The 20,480-nt window shown below is 36.3% G+C and overlaps 1 protein-coding gene across 2 annotated transcripts; it reads left to right on the top strand.

Annotated features, from left to right (window-relative positions):
* Positions 1-2,208: 2,208 nt before the first annotated feature.
* On the top strand, positions 2,209-19,973 carry LOC752532 (phosphoenolpyruvate carboxykinase, cytosolic [GTP]). 2 transcript variants are annotated; one of them, XM_030975088.1, is made up of 10 exons: positions 2,209-2,500; positions 9,182-9,454; positions 10,164-10,348; positions 13,068-13,271; positions 13,765-13,952; positions 14,443-14,781; positions 15,208-15,409; positions 15,877-15,972; positions 16,403-16,629; positions 17,012-19,973. In XM_030975088.1, exons 1-10 carry the CDS (start codon positions 2,433-2,435, stop codon positions 17,243-17,245), a joined length of 2,016 nt encoding a protein of 671 aa, XP_030830948.1. In that variant the 5' UTR covers positions 2,209-2,432; the 3' UTR covers positions 17,246-19,973. The 2 variants fall into 2 exon arrangements, with proteins under 2 accessions (XP_030830948.1, XP_030830949.1); XM_030975089.1 differs by lacking the exon at positions 2,209-2,500 and adding an exon at positions 3,769-3,907.
* The last annotated feature ends 507 nt before the right edge of the window (positions 19,974-20,480 follow it).

Genomic DNA, 20,480 nt, shown 5'->3' with positions numbered 1-20,480 from the left:
ACCCGGTTATCATAATGAGGCAGCTAATAATATATGATTGAATGTTCGATTCGATTTGACCATTATCACTTAACGATGGCTTTTATTATGATTACAATATGGAGGGAAGAGAATTAAAAAGTCATTCTAACAATAATTAGAGTGATGACATTATAATATATTAACTCCTACCCCATATTCAAAATGCCCCATCCATTGATTCATTCATAACCCTTCTCAAAACCCACCTTTTTAATCAGTTATAGTATACTGGAGGCGCACACATTAAGTAGATAATTCCATTCAACTCAATTGTATTGTATTGTATTGTATTGTATTGTATTAGTAATATTTTATTTTATGTTGTTGCTTTTAAGCTATTGAACATGTTGAATAATTATACTTATTCAGACAGTACCACCTGTGTGCTTAGAAACGTCTGTATAAAGCGTCCTATAAATGTAATTATTATTATTATTATTACCCGCATTACTTGGTATGGTATGGTATGGTATGGTATTTATTGAAACATGTATCGCAGTTACATATACTGAATTGCACATGGATATACATTGCATTTAACAAAATTTAAAACAGTATAATTTACATAATTATAAGTACACGTATTACGTCACATAAAGGAAAGAGGTTAAAAAGGGAAAGGGAGAGAGAGAGAGAGAGAGAGTGAGAGATAGAGGAGAGAGGGGGAGGAGGAGAGAGGGAAGGAAAGTAAGAAAAATAGAAAGAAAAGATAAGAGACCGAGAGATAAAGTGAAGAAAGAGAAAGAGCAGGAAAGATAGAAAGATGGAGAAAGAGAGAAAAAGAGAGAGAGAGAGAGGAAGGAGAGAAAGAGGTGAAGAAGAGAGAAAGAGAAAGAGAAAGAGGAAGAAGTAAAAGAGAGAGAGAGAGAGAGAGAGCGGCAAGAGGTAAAGAAGGAGGAGGAGAGAAGGGGAACTTGCCAACAATTAAAAATTACATACAAATTGACGATAAAAAGATAAAAGTATGCATTGCAACACTGACATGACGAATAGTACTAATAAGAAGAACAAAAAAACTTGGGCATCTATGCATGGGCGACCAAAATGCAATGTGCAAGGAAACAGAATTCCGGGAACAAGTATGCCCACTTAACCTGTTGACTCCTGAATTTATTCATTGCCATATAGGATTAATAAAGGGACCACCAGGTTCAAGTAGACAAGGGTTAACTACATCCATCTTCGCATGCTCTGACAACTACAGAGAGTATTATGACTATGAGTAAAGTTGCCTGGATATAAGTTGTAAAAGGGTAAATATTCCTAGTAGTTTACCTTGATAATATAGGGAGCAGTTTTTCGGGGGCAGTTGGTCTGGGGTCATAATCATGAATAACGCTATATAAGAATGTGAATATCATTATGAAACCGGGAAGGCATACATTATATACATGAGAAAATATAAAACTTGTAAAGAACTGCTTTATCAGAATAACTTTTTAATGACGATTTCATTTTATAGAGAATAATCATGATGTTATCATTCTTATGCGCGATTATGCGACCTATCAAATATTTTGTTAAACCATTCTAATTTAAAGCAGTTTGGCATATCGTGATATATTTCACAACAATGAATTAAAAGGGATGTGATATTTTTTATATTCGGATAAAAAATTACCTTGCTTGTTAGCCACCGAGTATTTTAGTACGTGATGAAAAATGTACACATAGTTTAAATACGTTATTACAGAAAAACCATAGCGGTGTGATAAAAGTGATCAAAAGCGAAATTCTCTGCAATTACACTACAGCAAAATGTTCGTGTAATGAAGGGAATACGAAACAGATTGGAAAATAAAATGCGATGGGCGTATAAAATGAGCAGTATAATATGCCTGTGATTATCATAAGTCAACCAGGGATGATATCAAGAATCTAACATAGCAAAACAATCGTGAAACTGATTATCATTGATCATGACAATAAAAATTAACAAGGTTCGTAAAAGTCTTCATCGTTTTGCAGAGAAGGTGAAAACTAAAAATAGAATGGGTCAGATTTCCCCTATCCTCCCCGGCGAGTCAGTGAAAACCGGTTACAAATACGTAGTTTGACTCCCACAACATTCTCGAACGATTCCCATCAAGCCCGACTACGATTCGACGAATCTCGCATGACGTCATGAATCGGGAATCGTGAATGGATTTCCGCAATTCCAATATAAGCGACACCGGCGCACGAAAAACACAACACATGTAGAGGAGATTCGAGTAATATAGGAATTGGGTTTGTTCCAGGTGATGTTTAAGTTGGTTCAACGTTTTGGGGACAACTGAAGCAAAGTCACAGGAGCATTTTTAATCGACCATCGAATCTTTATCTCGTAAAGAACACCAGGGGAAAGTGGTACCAAGGCTCCTGTGGTATAGACTCCCGTTGCAAGTCAGGGATTCAAATCTCATCACAAAATGGCAGAAGCAACCAAAGGACCAGTGGTTGTGGACATCGTACATGACGGGGAGGACCATACAGAATAGTAAGTGATTGACGAGTGATTTTTTTAAAAACATTTTGCAACACTTTATCCCATTCCTTAAAGATGTATATATCACAGTTAGTATAATTTATACAAGCAAAAGTTGCAGAATGGATATGAACATAAAATGGGACTCAACGGATTCTATCCATCGCAAGTCAATGATTTGTTAAAATCAACTTCTATCCAGAGTACTCTTTTGGTTAAGATTCCCGAATAATGTTTGACCCCCCCCCCCCAAAAAAAAGGTTGCACTATATGGTAGTTTGATAAGGCTTCGGTAGGACTGTACCGACAGGTAATAGATGCGTATACGAGGATATATAGGGAATATGATTATACATTAATCATAACACATATTGTGGTATATAATAGTTTTTACTCATGCAGAGAAATGATCTTACTCATTGCATGTCTGCGTAGTGAATATGTAAATAGGAGCAAAATAGTACTGAGAATAACTAAATTCTTGTTGAAGTTTTTACGGCGCATATTTGTGACAAAATTAGGCATGTAATTATGGAGGCTGTACATTTCATTTCCGTGAAATTGTATGACTATGTTTCGTTTTCATGCGAAGAAATGATTTGCACTTTTCTGTAGCAGACTATGAAAATCAGCTGTTGTACGAGCTATCGTACGAGCAACGCCAACACCCACAAAATTGACCAATACGATGGCTTGTCCCTGCTACATCTGCATATCAACCAAATGTCACGACTGTGATTTTAAAGAAAAGAGGTTGATAGAGAGAGAGGTAGAGAATAACAATAAAAAGTCGTTGAAGAGGAGCGAAATTATGTAGGTGCGTCATTTCAACTCGCGCCACGTAAATACTACGGCATGCGATGTTTATACCGGCATATGCAAATGAGGGGACAGAGCCCACACTCAACAGCCAATCATCGGCCGATTTGCGGTCACACCTTCCAATTCATTCCCTCGTTCCCTAAACGTTTCAAGTAGATTATTTACACGATCAAAACAACGGTTTCTATGTATAAAACGTACGGACTATATAATGAAAAAAACATTTGTTCAATTATTGAATATCAAACCAACGCATATAACTATAAGAATTATTCTGATACATAAAATTATGCGAGTAATTCTGGGAGGAAATATGGAAGAGAGTGGAAAAATCCACGAGCCTTTTCCAGTCACAACCAGCTGACTTGTGACGTCACACTGACAGGATTGACGCGCGGATATGCACGTACACGTACGTATTAGAAATCCCATTCTCTTTGCACATATATTTTTCCATGCAGCTAGCTAGCTAGCCAGGGCGCGCTTTCTCACTCGGCTACATGGCGTCAAAGACAGACCGTAGATAGTTCTGTTCTCCGCTCCAAAACCGAAGGAAACCTTCCACAAAATGACATCTTTATGTCGACAGTTACTCCGGTAAGGAAATCGTTGTTTATAGTTTTCTTACGTACATTTCATCTCTATTTCCTTTTATTTTCAGGGGTAAAAATTTGTAGGAAAACTTCTCTTTTATTTGAGTTGCGAGCCGGGGTTGCCGTAGACCGAATTTTCCGTCTCTTTCGTTCGTTAGCCTCTTATTGGGGTAGGGTCGGCTCTCTCTTTAGAGACGGAAGCCGTTTATACACATGTCCTTGCTAACGCCACGGCCAGTTCTGGTCGTAGCGTTTTGCCCCCAAAATCCCCCAAAATGTCATTTTACCTCGAGCATGTTATATTGTAAATTAGGCCTAGGCTATAATAAATCAGTTCCACTTACCAACTTGACTGAAATAATCAGTTTAATAGTCCCTTTTTAGGAAATTATGGGTCAAAATCGGAATCCATGTTGAAAAAGATTTTCAAAATGGATTTCGATTTTGACCCATAATTTCCTAAAAAGGGACTATTAAACTGATTATTTCAGTCAAGTTGGTAAGTGGAACTGATTTATTATAGCCTAGGCCTAATTTACAATATAACATGCTCGAGGTAAAATGACATTTTGGGGGATTTTGGGGGCAAAACGCTACGACCAGGACTGGCCGTGGCGTTAGCAAGGACATGTGTATAAACGGCTTCCGTCTCTAAAGAGAGAGCCGACCCTACCCCAATAAGAGGCTAACGAACGAAAGAGACGGAAAATTCGGTCTAGGGTTGCCGGTTGCGAGCTGCGACGTTTGCACATGTATGCATCCGAGTTCGAGATCCACGTCCTTCATGCTCATGGTGCAGCTTGACTTTCTGATGTCCTTCAGTGAAAATCGAGTCTTCCATGTTTTCAGTTTTGTAATTAATTGTATTGCGGTTCTACTACTTGTATTGTGTCTATGCTGTTCTGTTGTCCATACTCTCTGCTTTCCAATTTTAAATGATATTGTCTTGATGATTTCAGGGAAATAATGTATTAGTTTTATCATATTCTGCACTCATTGTAATTTTGCAATGGAAATTGAGGAATGACATGATCAGGATGATTGTAAAAAACCCTAGCTTCTTGCATTTTACTTTGGTAGACCGAAAATCAATCTGTTATAGACTTTATCCCTTAAGTTCCTAACCTATGGAGAAGAGCGTAAAAAGACAAACCAGGCACTTCTTGACTAAATCAGCATCAGCTACTTGTCCACTACATCACATGTTTCACAAAGCCCTCTTTGCCAAGATCAATGACAACATCCTGACTAAGTAGACTAGTTATGACTCCTCCGCCACCTTCATATCTCTGTCATAACTTTTTAGTCGATGGGCAGCGCCATCACATGTCATTTATTTGGTAGACTATGGCTGGCAAAAAAGGACAAGAAATCCTTCAGTTGATCTTTCTCACCTTCACTTTAACAGGGAGTGATCGTTTTTTTATATTTGAAAATATTTTGAATATAGGTCTATGCCATGTTTATATCGAAGGATTTTTCCATCTCTAAAACTACCAGTTTAAATGATCTAAGTTTTCATATCTTGTTTGAAATACTGTAAAAATACGTACATGTACATGTACAAAATTTTATGTCAAGCTGTGCATTTGTTTAAGGCCACATAAAATATTTGAAAAAAAACTGATCAGGAAACTAGGAATCAGATTTATATGGCCTAATGCTTCATGTAATGTGTGTACTTTTTGCGTTTTTAGGGCTCTGTGGAGTTGGGGGAGGATGTTTCAAATCGATGTAAAAATTTGATCTCATGGGACTTTCTCAAAACATATACCCATGATAATGTAGGTTTCCTAGTATCTAATTAAGCTGGAATTCATATTCCAGTAACAACAACAAAAAATATAGTTCAAAAGAAATTTAGTATGTACATGTTAAAGAGTCTGATTAGGAAAATGTTTGTGACTGTGAGTTAGGAATGAGGTTCACCACCCAAATGCTACAAAGATTTAAAGCCAACATTGGTTTTTTTTTAGGTTTGTTAAAAAGTGTGGTGTATCAAAAGAATTGAAGTCCCAGGTCTTAAGTTTTCCTTTTGATAAATGTGATTTTAGAACCAGGGTCGGGTTCAACTGCGTAAATAGAATACGGACCATAGGGTACATGTAGTACCAGCACATACCTATACACTCTGTACAATACAGGTACTTGTGTTGTCAGAATTCATTGTGACACTTGGTCCAGGTTTATTGCCTACAATACAATGTACATGACAGTAACTACGTATATAGGCCTACTGTAGATAGAGTCAATTGATTGCGGCAATCTGATGATATGAAAGGCTACATGTATGTTGACAGAAGTACTTATCACAGAGCTACCTTGGTCCAATAGCTCTTAAGCTTGAACTATGGCCAGCTAGGTACCAATGTGCTAGTCTGGAAGGTAGAAAACTGAATGCAAAGTGCAAGAGAATAAATGAGATTAATATGGTCTAACATTCACTATTCCAAAAATGTGTGAACAAGCTCTTGGCCAAGATCTAAACATTTGGGTGTCAAAATTGAAAAACAGAGTGTGAAAACAAAGTGACATCCATGCAATGATGTGGATTTTTTTTTTATAGGGTCTCTAGTTAAGGGTGTCTCCCCCAAGAAAGGGGCGTCTTTTGGATGCTTGTACCAACAATCTCTTAGCTGAAAGTGTGATAGTGAAAGATGTTTTCATAGGCAGTAAAGTTAAGTTCTGTCTTGATTATAGGCTGGCAATCTTTTCTGTCATCGCTCTGCCCTGAGAAGCATTTGTTCCATAGCTTGGATCCAACCCCAAGCTATGGAAACCTATCATGCCCAAACAATGAGAGACCTACAATGAATGTATCGAGGGACTACATTTCATATGCTTCAATGCATCCTGTCACGTCCCAGTGCATTTTAAGTACCTTGTGGAACCTCTATTTATTTCTTGATTCAATATAGCCTTATCAGAGACAAACATAAATTTGATAAAAACAAGTTCGTGCTTTCTATGCTAATATTTTTTTAATAAGCTGTAATTTTGTTTGCAAATTATTCACCCAGACCTTGTTTAAAGGTAATACATTGACATTTTTTGTTTGTTGGGTGGGTGGGAGGGGGGGGGGGTGCAGGGTTAGGACAAGATAACACAATTACAATGAAGTGGCTCTCTACCCACCAGCTTTTCAACCTGTCTTCCCACCTCTTAGAATGGATTAAATGCCCTATTGAGTAAATAAGTTCAATCTTGAGAATTAGTCTGACACTCTTTGACACTTGACCTATATAGGGATATTATAGAAATATGGGAATTTTTAATTACATACCGGTACATATAATCATATTATTACTTTTTACTCATGTAAATATTTACTATGTAGCCTTTTTAATGTTGATCCAACCAAAGTTTGCACTGCGACCTTTAAAATGTTATTTTATCAGCGGAAACTAGATTAACCTACATGTATCTCCTATCTATATGTTCATGTACTCTACTTTAAATCAAGATAGATTATTCACATTAAAGTTCATTGAGATCTGCTCTTATTTCAGTTAGCCTTATTTATTTGTTGATTGATAATAGTATCGTCCGGTGCCCTCTTGCCCTCTTTATCACAATGGCATTCAACAACCAAATGTGGATAGTTCTTTTCTTTTTATCTAGATCTGCATCCTCTTAAAAAAAAGAAATAGAAAACAAATCGGTCAAGGACTAGCCTTCAAATGGACTGTACTTACACCTGCATGTAATATAGGTCTACATTGGACATATAGATTATCTTCCTTCTATATGGGCCAAAACAATTGTTTGTTGTTGAAGAGATTATATAGAGTGGTATTGCAAAGTTCAAATAATATATGATAAATAATTTCTTTCCAGACTCCTGCTATGCATTTACTCCAATCACAATAATGTCCAACTTTTGCTCATGCTGAAATCAAGGGGTAGGGCATGGAAGGGGTGTACAGGGTCATCGCAAAGGTCAGCAGGAGTGTCTACCGGTATACCACAAGGACTATGTCAGTATGGATAATGCATTGTGATATGAAAGGTCAACCTGATATCAACTAGATTAGAAGATGTAGGACATAATCAATGACTTCCTCTTTTCCTAGCATGAGTTTATTCATCGTATGAACATATGACTGACTGAGTCAGTGCTATACAATATCAAAATGATATTACTCACACAGGAGCAAATATCTTTTTGCGATGTTAATCTTTCTATATTTCACGTTTTTAGTCTTGACTGTGAAGTGCATTTCTATCCCTGTAATGTAATGTAGACCACAGTTACTTTGAATTACAGGATTTCTTGTCAAATTCTTGACGGCACATGTGAGATGTTGCATAAAAAATGTATTAGATATAAGAAAATCAATGCTAAAGGCTCTTCTAATACTTTTCTGCATACATGTAGACCAGCATCACATCGGTGACGTGACAAGAAAATCAAGCCGCAGTTTTGTTTTTGAGCACTCTCATTATCAAATGAAGAGCATTGCTATTAAAGCAGTATTCCAGGAAAACCTTGTGATCTGGAAGTGGAATGGAAACAGATATGAGCTCATATCCTGTATTGCGGGCACTAGGACAACCGAAAGTGTTGTTTTAGACACATTCTACACGTATGTTAATTGATCTACAATGTATGTGTACATATACATGTGTACATGCATGCAGCTATTTCTTTGACTGACAGGGAAACACCTTTTCAGATCATCCCCTGTTGAACTCTGTTATGCATTTCCTGGAATTCTTTAACAAACGTTGTACCTACATGTACCTGGGGAGTAGATGTGCTTATTTGCCATTTTTTGACAGATGTGAAGAACTGAAGGAAATTATAATGGAAAGCTCACTCCCTGGCAGTTATGAGACAAGGAATATTTGTTGGGGGTGTAGCAAATAATTTGAGAACGTAGTCGGGGTGAAAGAAAGTTCAGGGTTTGGGGGATGTATGTGCTTACTGTCAGGAAAAGTTTATTAAAGTGTTCAAGCCTAGTTCAATTATGATATCTAATAGCTTAAGAGTCTGTAGAGCCAGATTTGTATGAACTTGGATGACACTTCATCCTTTCCAATCTCAAAGATATGGGCTTGAATAAAGAATGGAAAATTCGATGGTGTAGACTGTAGAGAGTTGTCCTTTTATGGAATTGTCCTGTGATTTAATAGCACGTTAAATGATAATGATAACTGAAGTATCATTTTATTTCAGGGTAAAATTCATGACAATTTAATATTTCTGTCGTTCTATTTGTTTGGTAGCCACTTTTGATAACAAATATCTCTCTTTTCTTGTCTTCCAACTCCGCAGCTCGACGCATCATGCAGTCAAAGCGTTCAGTAAATGCAGCCTTCACACGTCGCCGTTCGCCAACCAGAAGGCGGCCGCAGCGGCCACGAAAATCTACAGTACACAGCTAGATGGACTCCAGTCTAGCATCAGACAGTACGTCCTAGAGAAGGCAGATATTTGCAGACCGGACAACATACACATATGTGACGGATCAGAAACAGAAAATGCCTCATTAATAGAAAAACTACAAAAGGATGGAATGATCACTCCCCTTAAGAAATATGATAACTGGTAAGGATTGATGTCATCTTCATTTTTCTTTGATCTTTGGTTTGGTACAGATATACTCTCGATACTCTGTAGTAATAATCAAGGAAATGTACACTAAAGTTTAAGCTTCTGGAATCCTTTCTGTATTTGTTTAGAGAGCCCACATAGATAATTTAGTATACCCCGGTAGAAACTTTATTAAATGAATACTTAATATGATTCATTCTTCGGGCTTTGTAACATGAATTTAATAATTGATTGCTGTATGTGTGTTCTAAAGACGAGCAATGTCAAATTGTGAATTTTTATTTTTTGGCATAGCAAGGGAAACAGAAGTCATTTCAGTTTCTTTAGAAATCTCCCATGTCAACATCATCATTCAAATGATCATGTCATATGTTGCCTAGAGATGAGGTTTGATAATTTAAAAGACCATTGGAAGTGTACATGAAGATATGTTTTATCAAAATTCACTGTACAAGAATGGAACATTATTTTATATTTACATTCATTTATCTCAAGATATGTTTAATAATTTGCATTTGCATGTACAGTCAAACCTGTCTACAGTGACTGCCCAAGGGAAACACAAAATGTGCTTGTTGTAGACAGGTGGTCACTAAAGCAGGTTTGACTGTACATATCTGAATTATATTGTATTGATCTGCTCTCTTTTTGTCTTTTACCATGTCCATATCAGCATTTAATCTTATTTTTGCCCCTTTTTCAGCTGGCTGGCCAGGACAGATCCCAAAGACGTTGCTAGGGTAGAGAGCAAGACTTTCATCTCCACTCCCGATAAACGAGACACGATACCCATCGTAGCTGACGGGGTCTCAGGGAAACTGGGCAACTGGATTGCCCCAGATGTGTTAGAGCAAGAGCTTGGGAGCAGGTTTCCAGGATGCATGACAGGTGTGTATATTTCTCCATTTTGAATTTAAATGTCAAAGGTCAATAATTGTTCATGTCTGGCTTCATAGGACAGGATTTTTTTAATCACTGTTCACTATAATTTGTGTCTATATTTGATTGATAAAGATATACAAATATTTAGCAAATATGGCAATTGAAGGAATGGAATAAAAATATTATAAAGCAATCAATACTATTTTGCCTACTGTAAGGTTTTCTGTCTCCATCTAAACATTTTATGATGTATGTGCATGTACAGTTTTATTCTACCTGACAATATTTCTATACCTCTAAAATCAAACCAAAAAAAAAGCCTGTCGTTTTAACTACTGTAAGGATTTTATCTTCCTGTCCTAGAATTTTATGGTATACGTGCATGTACATGTACAGCATTGCCAAGGAATTCTACCTGACAGTATTTCTTTATCTCTGTAATCAAATACAACTAGTGAATTATTGCACATTGTGTGAGATGGACTTTGGCTATACAATGTTATACAATGGTCTCTTAAACAGATCAGTAGATAAAAAAGAGATAGAGGAAAAAATATTTTGACATGCATGAAATTCAAATTATACTAACATGCACCAGCTCAGTCCAGCTGTATTTCTTTATTTTATCATGAAAAAATTATATTGAATTGTACTTGAGCTTGGATATTTTGTGTTTTCCATTTTATTAAACTCACATCAATTCAATTTTTATTTTTCACATTAGGAAGAATGTAAGCTTGGTTAGTTAGAAGTGATTCCATATATAGTTTATGGTGTATTATGTAAGCCTATAGTATAGATTCAATCTTAGAATGTAGGATACTGGTCAGATGGGGCAAAGTACATACACGTGTGTCAACAGTGAATTAGGATGGTTTGTGTGAAAATTGACAGCTGGACATCAACGTATAATACCCATACACCTCTACATAGGGACCTGGGTTTCCATTAAATCTCATTATATAAAATGGCCTGTAGGCTTATGGTGTTAGAAATTTTATACTTGCAAATGTGCTACATGTAGTAGTGTAGGGGGCAACCATGAATTGTTTTTTCCTGTCACTATACACAAGTCTTTCTCATTGTATATAGCTATTCTTTACAGTGGAGATGATAAGTAACAATGTTAGAATTTTTTTGGTTTTTTTTAAGATAAAAAATTGTTTTCAAAAAGTATTGAAGGGATGGTATAAGAGAAACGTCTGAAGAATTATTCTAAAAAGTTAAACATGCCATAAATTAGAGCTGTGAGAGAATGTGATTTATATGTAGCATGTGATTTAATTTAAATGTTGTTTCATATAAATTCATAATGAATTCATAGTGAACTGAAAGATCTTTGTACAATTGTATTACATGATAGAAGGTTGTTTAGTGCACAATCCAATCCATTAATTTTTGGGATGGAGAAAACATGCCTTTTCAGTCCCTCTGTGGTTTTATTATTTAACTACCCTCATAATAATTAAATCATAGCGAGGCGAAACATATTACATTAGGGCATGTGCTGAAAAGGCGTGATGTGAGATGTCATCAAGCGTGTATTGCTTGGATGTGTTGACTGACATGTGCATGAAGTTACTTAGTGTTCAAATAATTAACACAGCATTGTGGAATCGGCTGGTATTCTAATCATTTTGAATCTTTGGACCTTCCTTCCCATGGAAAAAAACCTCGCATGATTGCCTTTATTTTTTCTTCTCTTTTCATTATTTTTTTGTTTTTATGATTTGGGAAAAATGTTGGTGTACGTGTGCACGCAAATATGATTTGAAGTTGGCAAAAACAAGTTGTCACTGTCAGCTTTTGATAGACTTCTACTGCAGGTTCCAAAGTCTACTTAATAGTAACCTGTTCAATCCTTAACATGCTGAAAGTTCAAAGTTCAGTCTTCATCCATTTCTCTTACCAAAAATTGATGAGATATTGTATGTACCTGTATACATACCCATACTGTTATCTGCTTTATAACAAAGTTTGAAAAGCATGAGTTGCAAATATTTCCTCCACTAGTGACATATGGTTTTTATATTTTTATAAAGCACTGTACAGACAATATACAAAGTTATATTGTTCTTATTACATGTACATGTATCTGAGTGGCCTTGATGACGTACTTACCAATGCAAGTCTGTGTGTCATTCATAATTTATGTACATGTATTAAGTAGTTTGTCATGCATCTCTTTGACATTTCCTCTGGCAGGCAAGAAATAGATCATGTTGCATTTGATATCTGAAAACCTGTCATGTACATTGTGTACATGTACAATGCATACACAACACTTACTTAAATGTGTTTGGATTATGTAGGCATGCGATATTGAAAGTCATAATTCTAGGAGGAAATTTAGGAGAATCTCTTGGGGTTTTGGTTTTGGTCAATGTTTGCAATAAACATGGAAGTGATTTCATACGAATCTGGCTCTGATTCATATCCTTAACATTGCCTGCAGATGATTGATTTGTATGAACTTGTTTTATCTCCCACTGCAGGCTTCGAAAGTCCCTACAACATGACTTTTAGAAATATATTTTCCTTCAGTAAAGCACCATGGTCTAAATCTCCATAAATCCCTATTCCTGTGCAAAACTATGTACAATCTAAAGACATAACAACAATGAAAAAGTTCTAAATATCATTTATCAAACACACTGTTTTATACTGGACATCCTATTAACTCGTCTCCTCTCTCTCTCTCTCTCTTCTCTTTCAACCATTGCAGGTCGCACCATGTATGTAATCCCTTTCAGTATGGGTCCTATTGGATCCCCCCTGTCTAAGATCGGTATTCAGCTGACAGACTCGCCCTACGTGGTGGCTAGTATGAGGGTCATGACCAGGATGGGTAAAGAGGTCCTCGACACGCTCGGAGAAGGAGAGTTCGTCAAATGCCTCCATTCAGTCGGGCAGCCTATGCCATTGAAAGGTATGGTATTGATCAAAGCTTTTTCCATGTCGGTTATTTAAGATTGATTACATACAGGTGTATGGCTAAACAGGAGTCCTTCAATCCTGACATGCATTCCGAATTCTATCAGTATATTCAGTAGAAACTATAATTACCTTAAGGAAAAAAGAGACTTATTTGATAATACTGTGGCATGTTGAAAAATGGAGTTGATTTTTTTTCTTCATGATAACCTACACTTATAAAGTTTGTTGATGTATCAAACAAATTATATATAAAGCATAGTTAACTGAAATAACATTGTACAGTTTGTCTCATCCTGAATGAATGGCAAGGAAAACATTTCTGATTATAATTTTAATGTTTATTTAAGAGGAAGGTCATAGAATACCAGCACATGTACACTGTGTGCATAATATGTAAAACGGTGCTGTATGTTATCACCATAGTCATATAAGAATGAAAGATTTCAGACAGTCTTCTAATTGTTTAATCCTATCTTCATCTGCAGAGCCTCTGACAAACAACTGGCCTTGCAACCCCGAGAGGACGATCGTCTCCCACATACCCGATCGTAGGGAGATCTGTTCCTTCGGCAGCGGATATGGAGGAAACTCTCTTCTTGGGAAGAAGTGTTTTGCTCTGCGTATTGCATCCAGAATCGCTAAAGATGAGGGTTGGTTGGCTGAACACATGTTGGTGAGTTTCCTTTCTTGTTTTAGAAATCAGAGGACATCATCGTCTACATAATTATAAAGTGCATGTGTTGTGCTATTTGAGCTCTAATGAGTTATCTTTTCATGCTTTTTCTATCAATAAAATTGACTATTTAACATTGTGAGGAAACAGTGTATGAGGATAAATCGTTTTGGGTCCCTCTTTCTCTGATCCCTTCCTCAGAAACCCATGTGTTATAAGTGAAGCATTTTTATTTAATCTTTATAAAAAATGGTATTATATTCTTCAAATTAGAACCGGTGCAAGTCAAACCAACTAAAGAAAAATGTATTTGACGCAATCTTCTTGAAATGCTGATTGATTCAATACTTTTACTTTCTTCATTGAAATTGTGTCTGAATAAAGAATACATTTCTGATTGGAAAATTAGATAATACTGGTTATTGTTTAAACAATAATCCAACATCCATTGTGATTACCTGTATGTATCATTTATTTGTTTGTCTTGTAGATCCTTGGACTGACGAATCCCCAGGGTGAGAAGAAGTACATCGCTGCAGCCTTCCCTAGTGCATGTGGTAAGACCAATCTAGCCATGCTCAATCCTACCATCCCGGGCTGGAAGGCCGAGTGCGTCGGAGACGACATCGCCTGGATGAAGTTTGACAGCGAGGGCAGGCTCCGTGCCATCAACCCCGAAGCAGGGTTCTTTGGTGTCGCGCCGGGTACATCAAACTCAACGAATCCCAACGCAATGGCCACCATTGAGAGCAACACCATCTTCACAAATGTGGCTGAGACCAGCGATGGCAGGTTTTACTGGGAAGGCTTGGAAAAGGAGACGCCAGATGTAAGTTGATCTATATCACCAAACATATAGTTTTTTCTAAATTTTCTTTGTGATCAAGTCCTTCATGTTTCGCTAGGTGGCTATTACAATTCCTTGCCCTTTTTATTCTATGATTTTTCTGTAACAGAAAAGTGTAATCAAGATAATATCTTTACAGTTGAAGAATGTGATGTTTGAAATATCTGTATTTCTCATAATAAATTAAAAAGTTGTCAAAGTTGATAATGCAATGAATTTGTGTTCTTGTAGTGATGTCTTATTGATTTGAATGTTCTCCCAATTTTGTGTCTGAAAATGCATAAATAGTGTGCACAGTGTCATGCAAAAGCAATGTCCACATTTCATATTTTGACTTCTTGCAGAATGTCCTATATTGATAGGTTTCATGTAAATAATCACGTTCTTGTTTTCATCTCTAAACCTCAGAACGTAAGCATCAAGACGTGGCTCAACGAAGAGAACTGGACCAAGGACACAAAGACGTCTGACGGTAAGAAGGTCCTAGCTGCCCATGCTAACTCCAGGTTCTGTGCTCCAGCCAGCCAGTGCCCTGTCATGGACCCTGCCTGGGAAGACCCTGCTGGTGTACCCATCGATGCTATCATCTTCGGAGGAAGGAGACCAGAAGGTAAGACACGGAGGAGAGTAGAGTTGCTAATTTGATGATCATGTAGTGATTCAATATATGACGGTTCTTTGTGATAGGAAACATGATGGCTTAAATATATCAGCTCAAGTACATGTATGTGTAATCTGTTATCATTTTGTAAAATTTCATTAAAGAAGTCAAATTAATTTCACTTGTATTTAATATGATATAGAGGGTGGGGGGGGGGGGGGGGGGGACATCATGTCACCTCCTAGAAGCAGTAGACTCAGGGTTCCTGTTTATTTTATTGTTTTGCAAAGGATGTTTCCCAGCGCAGTCATTGAACTATGGTTCCTTTACTTAGATTGCAATGGATTAAGAAAACACAGTATTGTGTATCAAGTCGGCATGAAATGCTAGTTTCTTTGAATTGTATATATATATATATATATATATATATATATATATATGTAAATAATAATCACTATTTGTTGTTTCATTACTAGGTGTCCCCTTGGTTTATGAAGCCTTCAACTGGAATCACGGTGTATTCATCGGAGCTTCAATGAAATCAGAATCGACAGCTGCTGCAGAACACAAAGGTAAAAAGCAAAGGATCACTTCAAACTTGTCAGCGCTTTTATCAATCTTCTTTAACTTCACTGCTCAAGGAACGCCTCTTTATATATTTTTTTCAATGTTGCTGTATCCTGTACTGCTGTTGTCCAGGTAATGCCCCCAAGAAGTAACTTTCTATGGTGGTACAAATGGACACAAAGCATGTTCTGTTCCAATGATGGTAAAGGGGCAACAGACATTTTGATGCTAATATTTATAGATAATTTATGATTTTTGCGTCAGATCAAATCATGTACAGTTCATAGGAAATACAAAAAGATAATCGCAGATTACCATGATATATAAAAAATAGAGTGATGGTGCGTCTTTACTGCTTAATTGAGAGAATATCTGGATCTGATTATTACAGTTGATTATCATATGATCATATAATTTTGGCTTTTCTTCTTGCAGCTAAAGTAATGATGAACGACCCGTTTGCCATGAGGCCCTTCTTCGGCTACAACTTTGGTCACTACCTCGATCACTGGCTTCACTTCAACGACAGACCCAACCTCCACCTGCCTAAGGTCTTCCATGTCAACTGGTTCCGTAAGAACACAGCTGGTCAATTCATGTGGCCCGGGTTCGGTGAGAACACCAGGGTTCTGGACTGGATCTTCAGGCGTTGTGCCGGAGAGGTGAGTTTGTTGTGGATGCAGAGTTCTTACTGATCAAGGATTTAGAAAATAGCTGCTTCAGAAATGAAATGTGAGGGAACATCTTCAAGTTTGTGTTCCTTTCATACAATCTGCTGAGAGCAAGTTTGGAATTAACTAAGAGTTAAAACCCCATAGCACTATTTATAGCTACTTGCGCCCTTTATATTGCGAACAATGCATAATCGGTGCCTGTTGGTCTCCCATGATCCTCTTTTTCTTATGTAATTGAGAACTGATTTAATGAGATGGCCAAACTAGCACAGACAGGCTTTAATTGATTCAAAAATGAGATTTCCCTTTATAAGCATTCACTCATAACCGTCAACCTAATATATTTGCCATTTATTCTCTTTTCATCCAGGACATTGCGCAAGAATCTGCCATCGGTCTGGTGCCCAAACCCAACTCCATCAACCTTGAGGGACTCCAGGAGAAGGTGGACATGCAGGAGCTCTTCCATCTACCCAGGGAGTTCTGGGAGAAGGAGATCACTGACATCAGGAGCTACTTCAAGACCCAAGTGCCTCAAGATCTCCCTGCCGAGATCGAAGCCCAGCTCAGTCTCCTGGAGGAGCGAGTCAAGACACAGCTCTAAAGAGATTCCTCAGGGCACAACTGACCTCAAAGCCACACGTAGAGGACCTCAAAGAGCCTCTGTGGTACCCTGTGGCAGTTCTGGGACCCATTTCACAAAGCCTTTTTCAATGACAAATTATCAGTGACAAATCTGCTGTTAACCAATCAGAAGCAAGGATTTCAGTAGCTTATAACAAAAAAAAAGTCATTTGTCACTGATGACAAGTTTTGTGAAACGGGGCCCTGGTGATAGAGGAGTGTGATTCAGGCTATTTATTATTGAGACCAAGAGGAATATCTAATTAGGATGACCCAATAATGATAATCAGTGTCGGGGTCCTGAAGGGGGATATTCATAATATAGTAAATATGTTCAGTGATTACATGTAAAACCCAGATTCATGTTTGGTTGTTCATTTGGTGTTATTCGGATCATGTCAGATTCTGTTCTGATAAAAAAAAACACTAACTTTGTGAATGTTTAGCTGATTTACTTGGTGGGCAGTATCACTGGCTATGACGTGGACCTCTGTTTAAATTAATGATCTCTATACCTCCTAGCCTACAATGCATTTCTTTGACTTTATATCTTTTCCCTTTCTCTCTCTCTCTCTCTTTTATATTGTGAACATTTTTCCTCCCTTTATAAACCTTGCTGTACCTGGTACTTAAATTTTGTTGTGGTTCATGATTCAGCGCATCTCATTTTAAATTCTTACACCTCTCCCTACTATCCATTCCGTAGTGCTGTGAGTGTGCTTGTGTCTGCATACTGCTAAAGTATATCAAAGCATTCATTGTTATCGTCTGGACATATATGTACATTTTAATCAACATTGTAGATCATTGAATAAAGAGAAGGCAAAATGAACTTGAAGTTTGACTTCATGATGCCAAGAATTATATTTTGTCTGAAATAAAACAAAAGTGAATTTGATATGATAATGTTTTGTAAAATTTGATGCCCGACTAGAATAGGACATGTTTGCATTAATGCGAGAAATAGTTCTCGCAGCTTTTTAGTACAGATTATGACGATATTTTTATAATGAAGGTCAAGTATAATTTCATGTTTTTTCTGTTGTTACTGCACATTGAGAATCTATTGAGAATTCATTAGTTTACTGGTCATTTGCACACATCTACCCCATTTGTAAATATTTTATGTTTCCTTCATAGACTTGTTTCATCATGTAAAACATTTGTTGAGATGATTTGCTGTCTAGAAATCCATGTGAATAAAAATATAGCTATTATCACTATGTAATAGTTGCAATAGACTGCATTAAGACAAGTTATTGCATAACTAAGAGTTCCTGTCTGTTTGTCAATTAAAATTCATGATACATATTTTAACCAGGGAGAGTGAAAGAATAAGCTACTTTGAAGAAGTATATTCTTTATTGAGAAATTAATGGTTACGATAGGAATGAATAACTTGTGTGATGACCTCTATGAGGTTCAAATATCTTAAATTTTTTTTTGTATTAATAGAATTTTTATCTTCTCCAATAAATCTATGTATGATAAAATAAATAATCTCGTAAGTGACTCCAATCGCTGAACATTTTAAAATTTCACACACAAAAAAGATGTTTATCTTCAAACAAGAAACCTACTGATGAAAAATCAAAACAGGGTTCTGTGAAATTATATGTTGTACATGTGACCACAAATCACAATAACATGCCAATGTGGTACAATTAATCTGTGTTCTGAGGTATTCAATTTTGTTTTATGGTCGGTGAAAATGTGAACAGTGGCCATCTTATGAAACGAGATTTATATATATTGAAATATACCTCTTGAAGTTAGTTGATGTGATTGAAATGGAGAAAGTTCTATATTAAAAAGTATTTTTTTCACATTTGTTCTTTGTGCTGTATATTGGCAATGTGTGTGAATCATTAACAACTTAAATAAGCCTGTTCCAATAAATGTTTGCATTATTTAAATACTTTTGAACGAGAGTACAGTAAAATAATTGCAAATATTAATTCTCTCATTTGGACATAAACTTTTTTCAGATACATCGTATATGATTTCTTGTAGGGTATGAAACCATAGAGGCCCTTCCACATATGAAGTAAACCATGGAATTTGTTTGTAATAAAGATTAAAATGTAATACGCTTAATATTTCTGTATCTCACAACACAAAGCTCAGTGAATACAGGTAGTACCTTTGTCAGTTGCCGTTCATTTACATGTTGAAATAAACTGCAGCAGTTTACTATTTCATATCTGAGTGAGCTGTAACTTGTCACAGTTGAAAACTGCCAATACAATTAATATATTTCTTCATATGAAAACTGTTCAAGCGAACCCACGCAAATGTAACAATTAATTTTGTATCTTTACTGCACTTTCCATATTTTGAATATGTATGTATATGATTTGTTGTTCTAATGCAATACATTACTAGTTTTTCTTGGATGAGTTGTTTGTCTATTTATTAACAAAATGGTGTAGTAATATAACTTGTACCGTATTGTTCAATCAATAGTTAGTCATATGTTAATATCACAAATATTTTATGTACATTTTGCCACTAAAAGTTCAATAAATTCATGTATACTATAACTATTAGCTGCAGCCTTTCAGATAATTTATGAGTTGTTGGGTTTGAATGTCGAATAATCTTTGTCTTTGTTCTCATGTTTCAAAGAATTTGAATCAGTTTGGTGGTTTTGATCGCTGGATGATTGTGCTGCGGTAATAAAACGAGAAATATTGCCTTTCATTAAACAATGTGATCATGGTCCTTTTGTCAGTTTTCTTAATTACCGTAGAGTATTAAAAAGAAGTACTTTTTCTTATTTAACCTTTACACACTATCAATATAATCACCATCAACTACAAGAAATTCAAGTTTTTCAATATGAAATGAATCATTTATTTAAAAATGAGAAAATTATATTTACAATACAATTTTAACAGACAAGAAAACATGTACATGATTTTCAGTATGTGATGCAGTATCCTTTCTTAGTAAACAGCTGATCTGGTTTAGTTACCGGTACTAAAAGTATCAAGGGTGTAGTTAGAATTCTTTCGCAACATTTCATGATAATTCAGATTTATGATTCAAAAGAGATTGTAAAATGGACACAAGAACTGCTTCTCTGGTAAAGAGAATAGGCCATGTTGCCAATTGAACCAACTAATAAACATTGACATCAATAAGCCAGTTCATGGTTGCAGTCTGAGCATGAGCAGATAAAGGTCATTGCAGACCAAATTGTGAAATACACA

This window comes from Strongylocentrotus purpuratus, unplaced genomic scaffold (genome assembly GCF_000002235.5).
Source record: "Strongylocentrotus purpuratus isolate Spur 01 unplaced genomic scaffold, Spur_5.0 spur5_scaffold_8, whole genome shotgun sequence".
Taxonomy (NCBI): domain Eukaryota; kingdom Metazoa; phylum Echinodermata; class Echinoidea; order Camarodonta; family Strongylocentrotidae; genus Strongylocentrotus; species Strongylocentrotus purpuratus.
The sequence above is the reverse complement of the archived record's forward strand: the minus strand, read 5'-3'. Positions and strand labels throughout refer to the sequence as shown.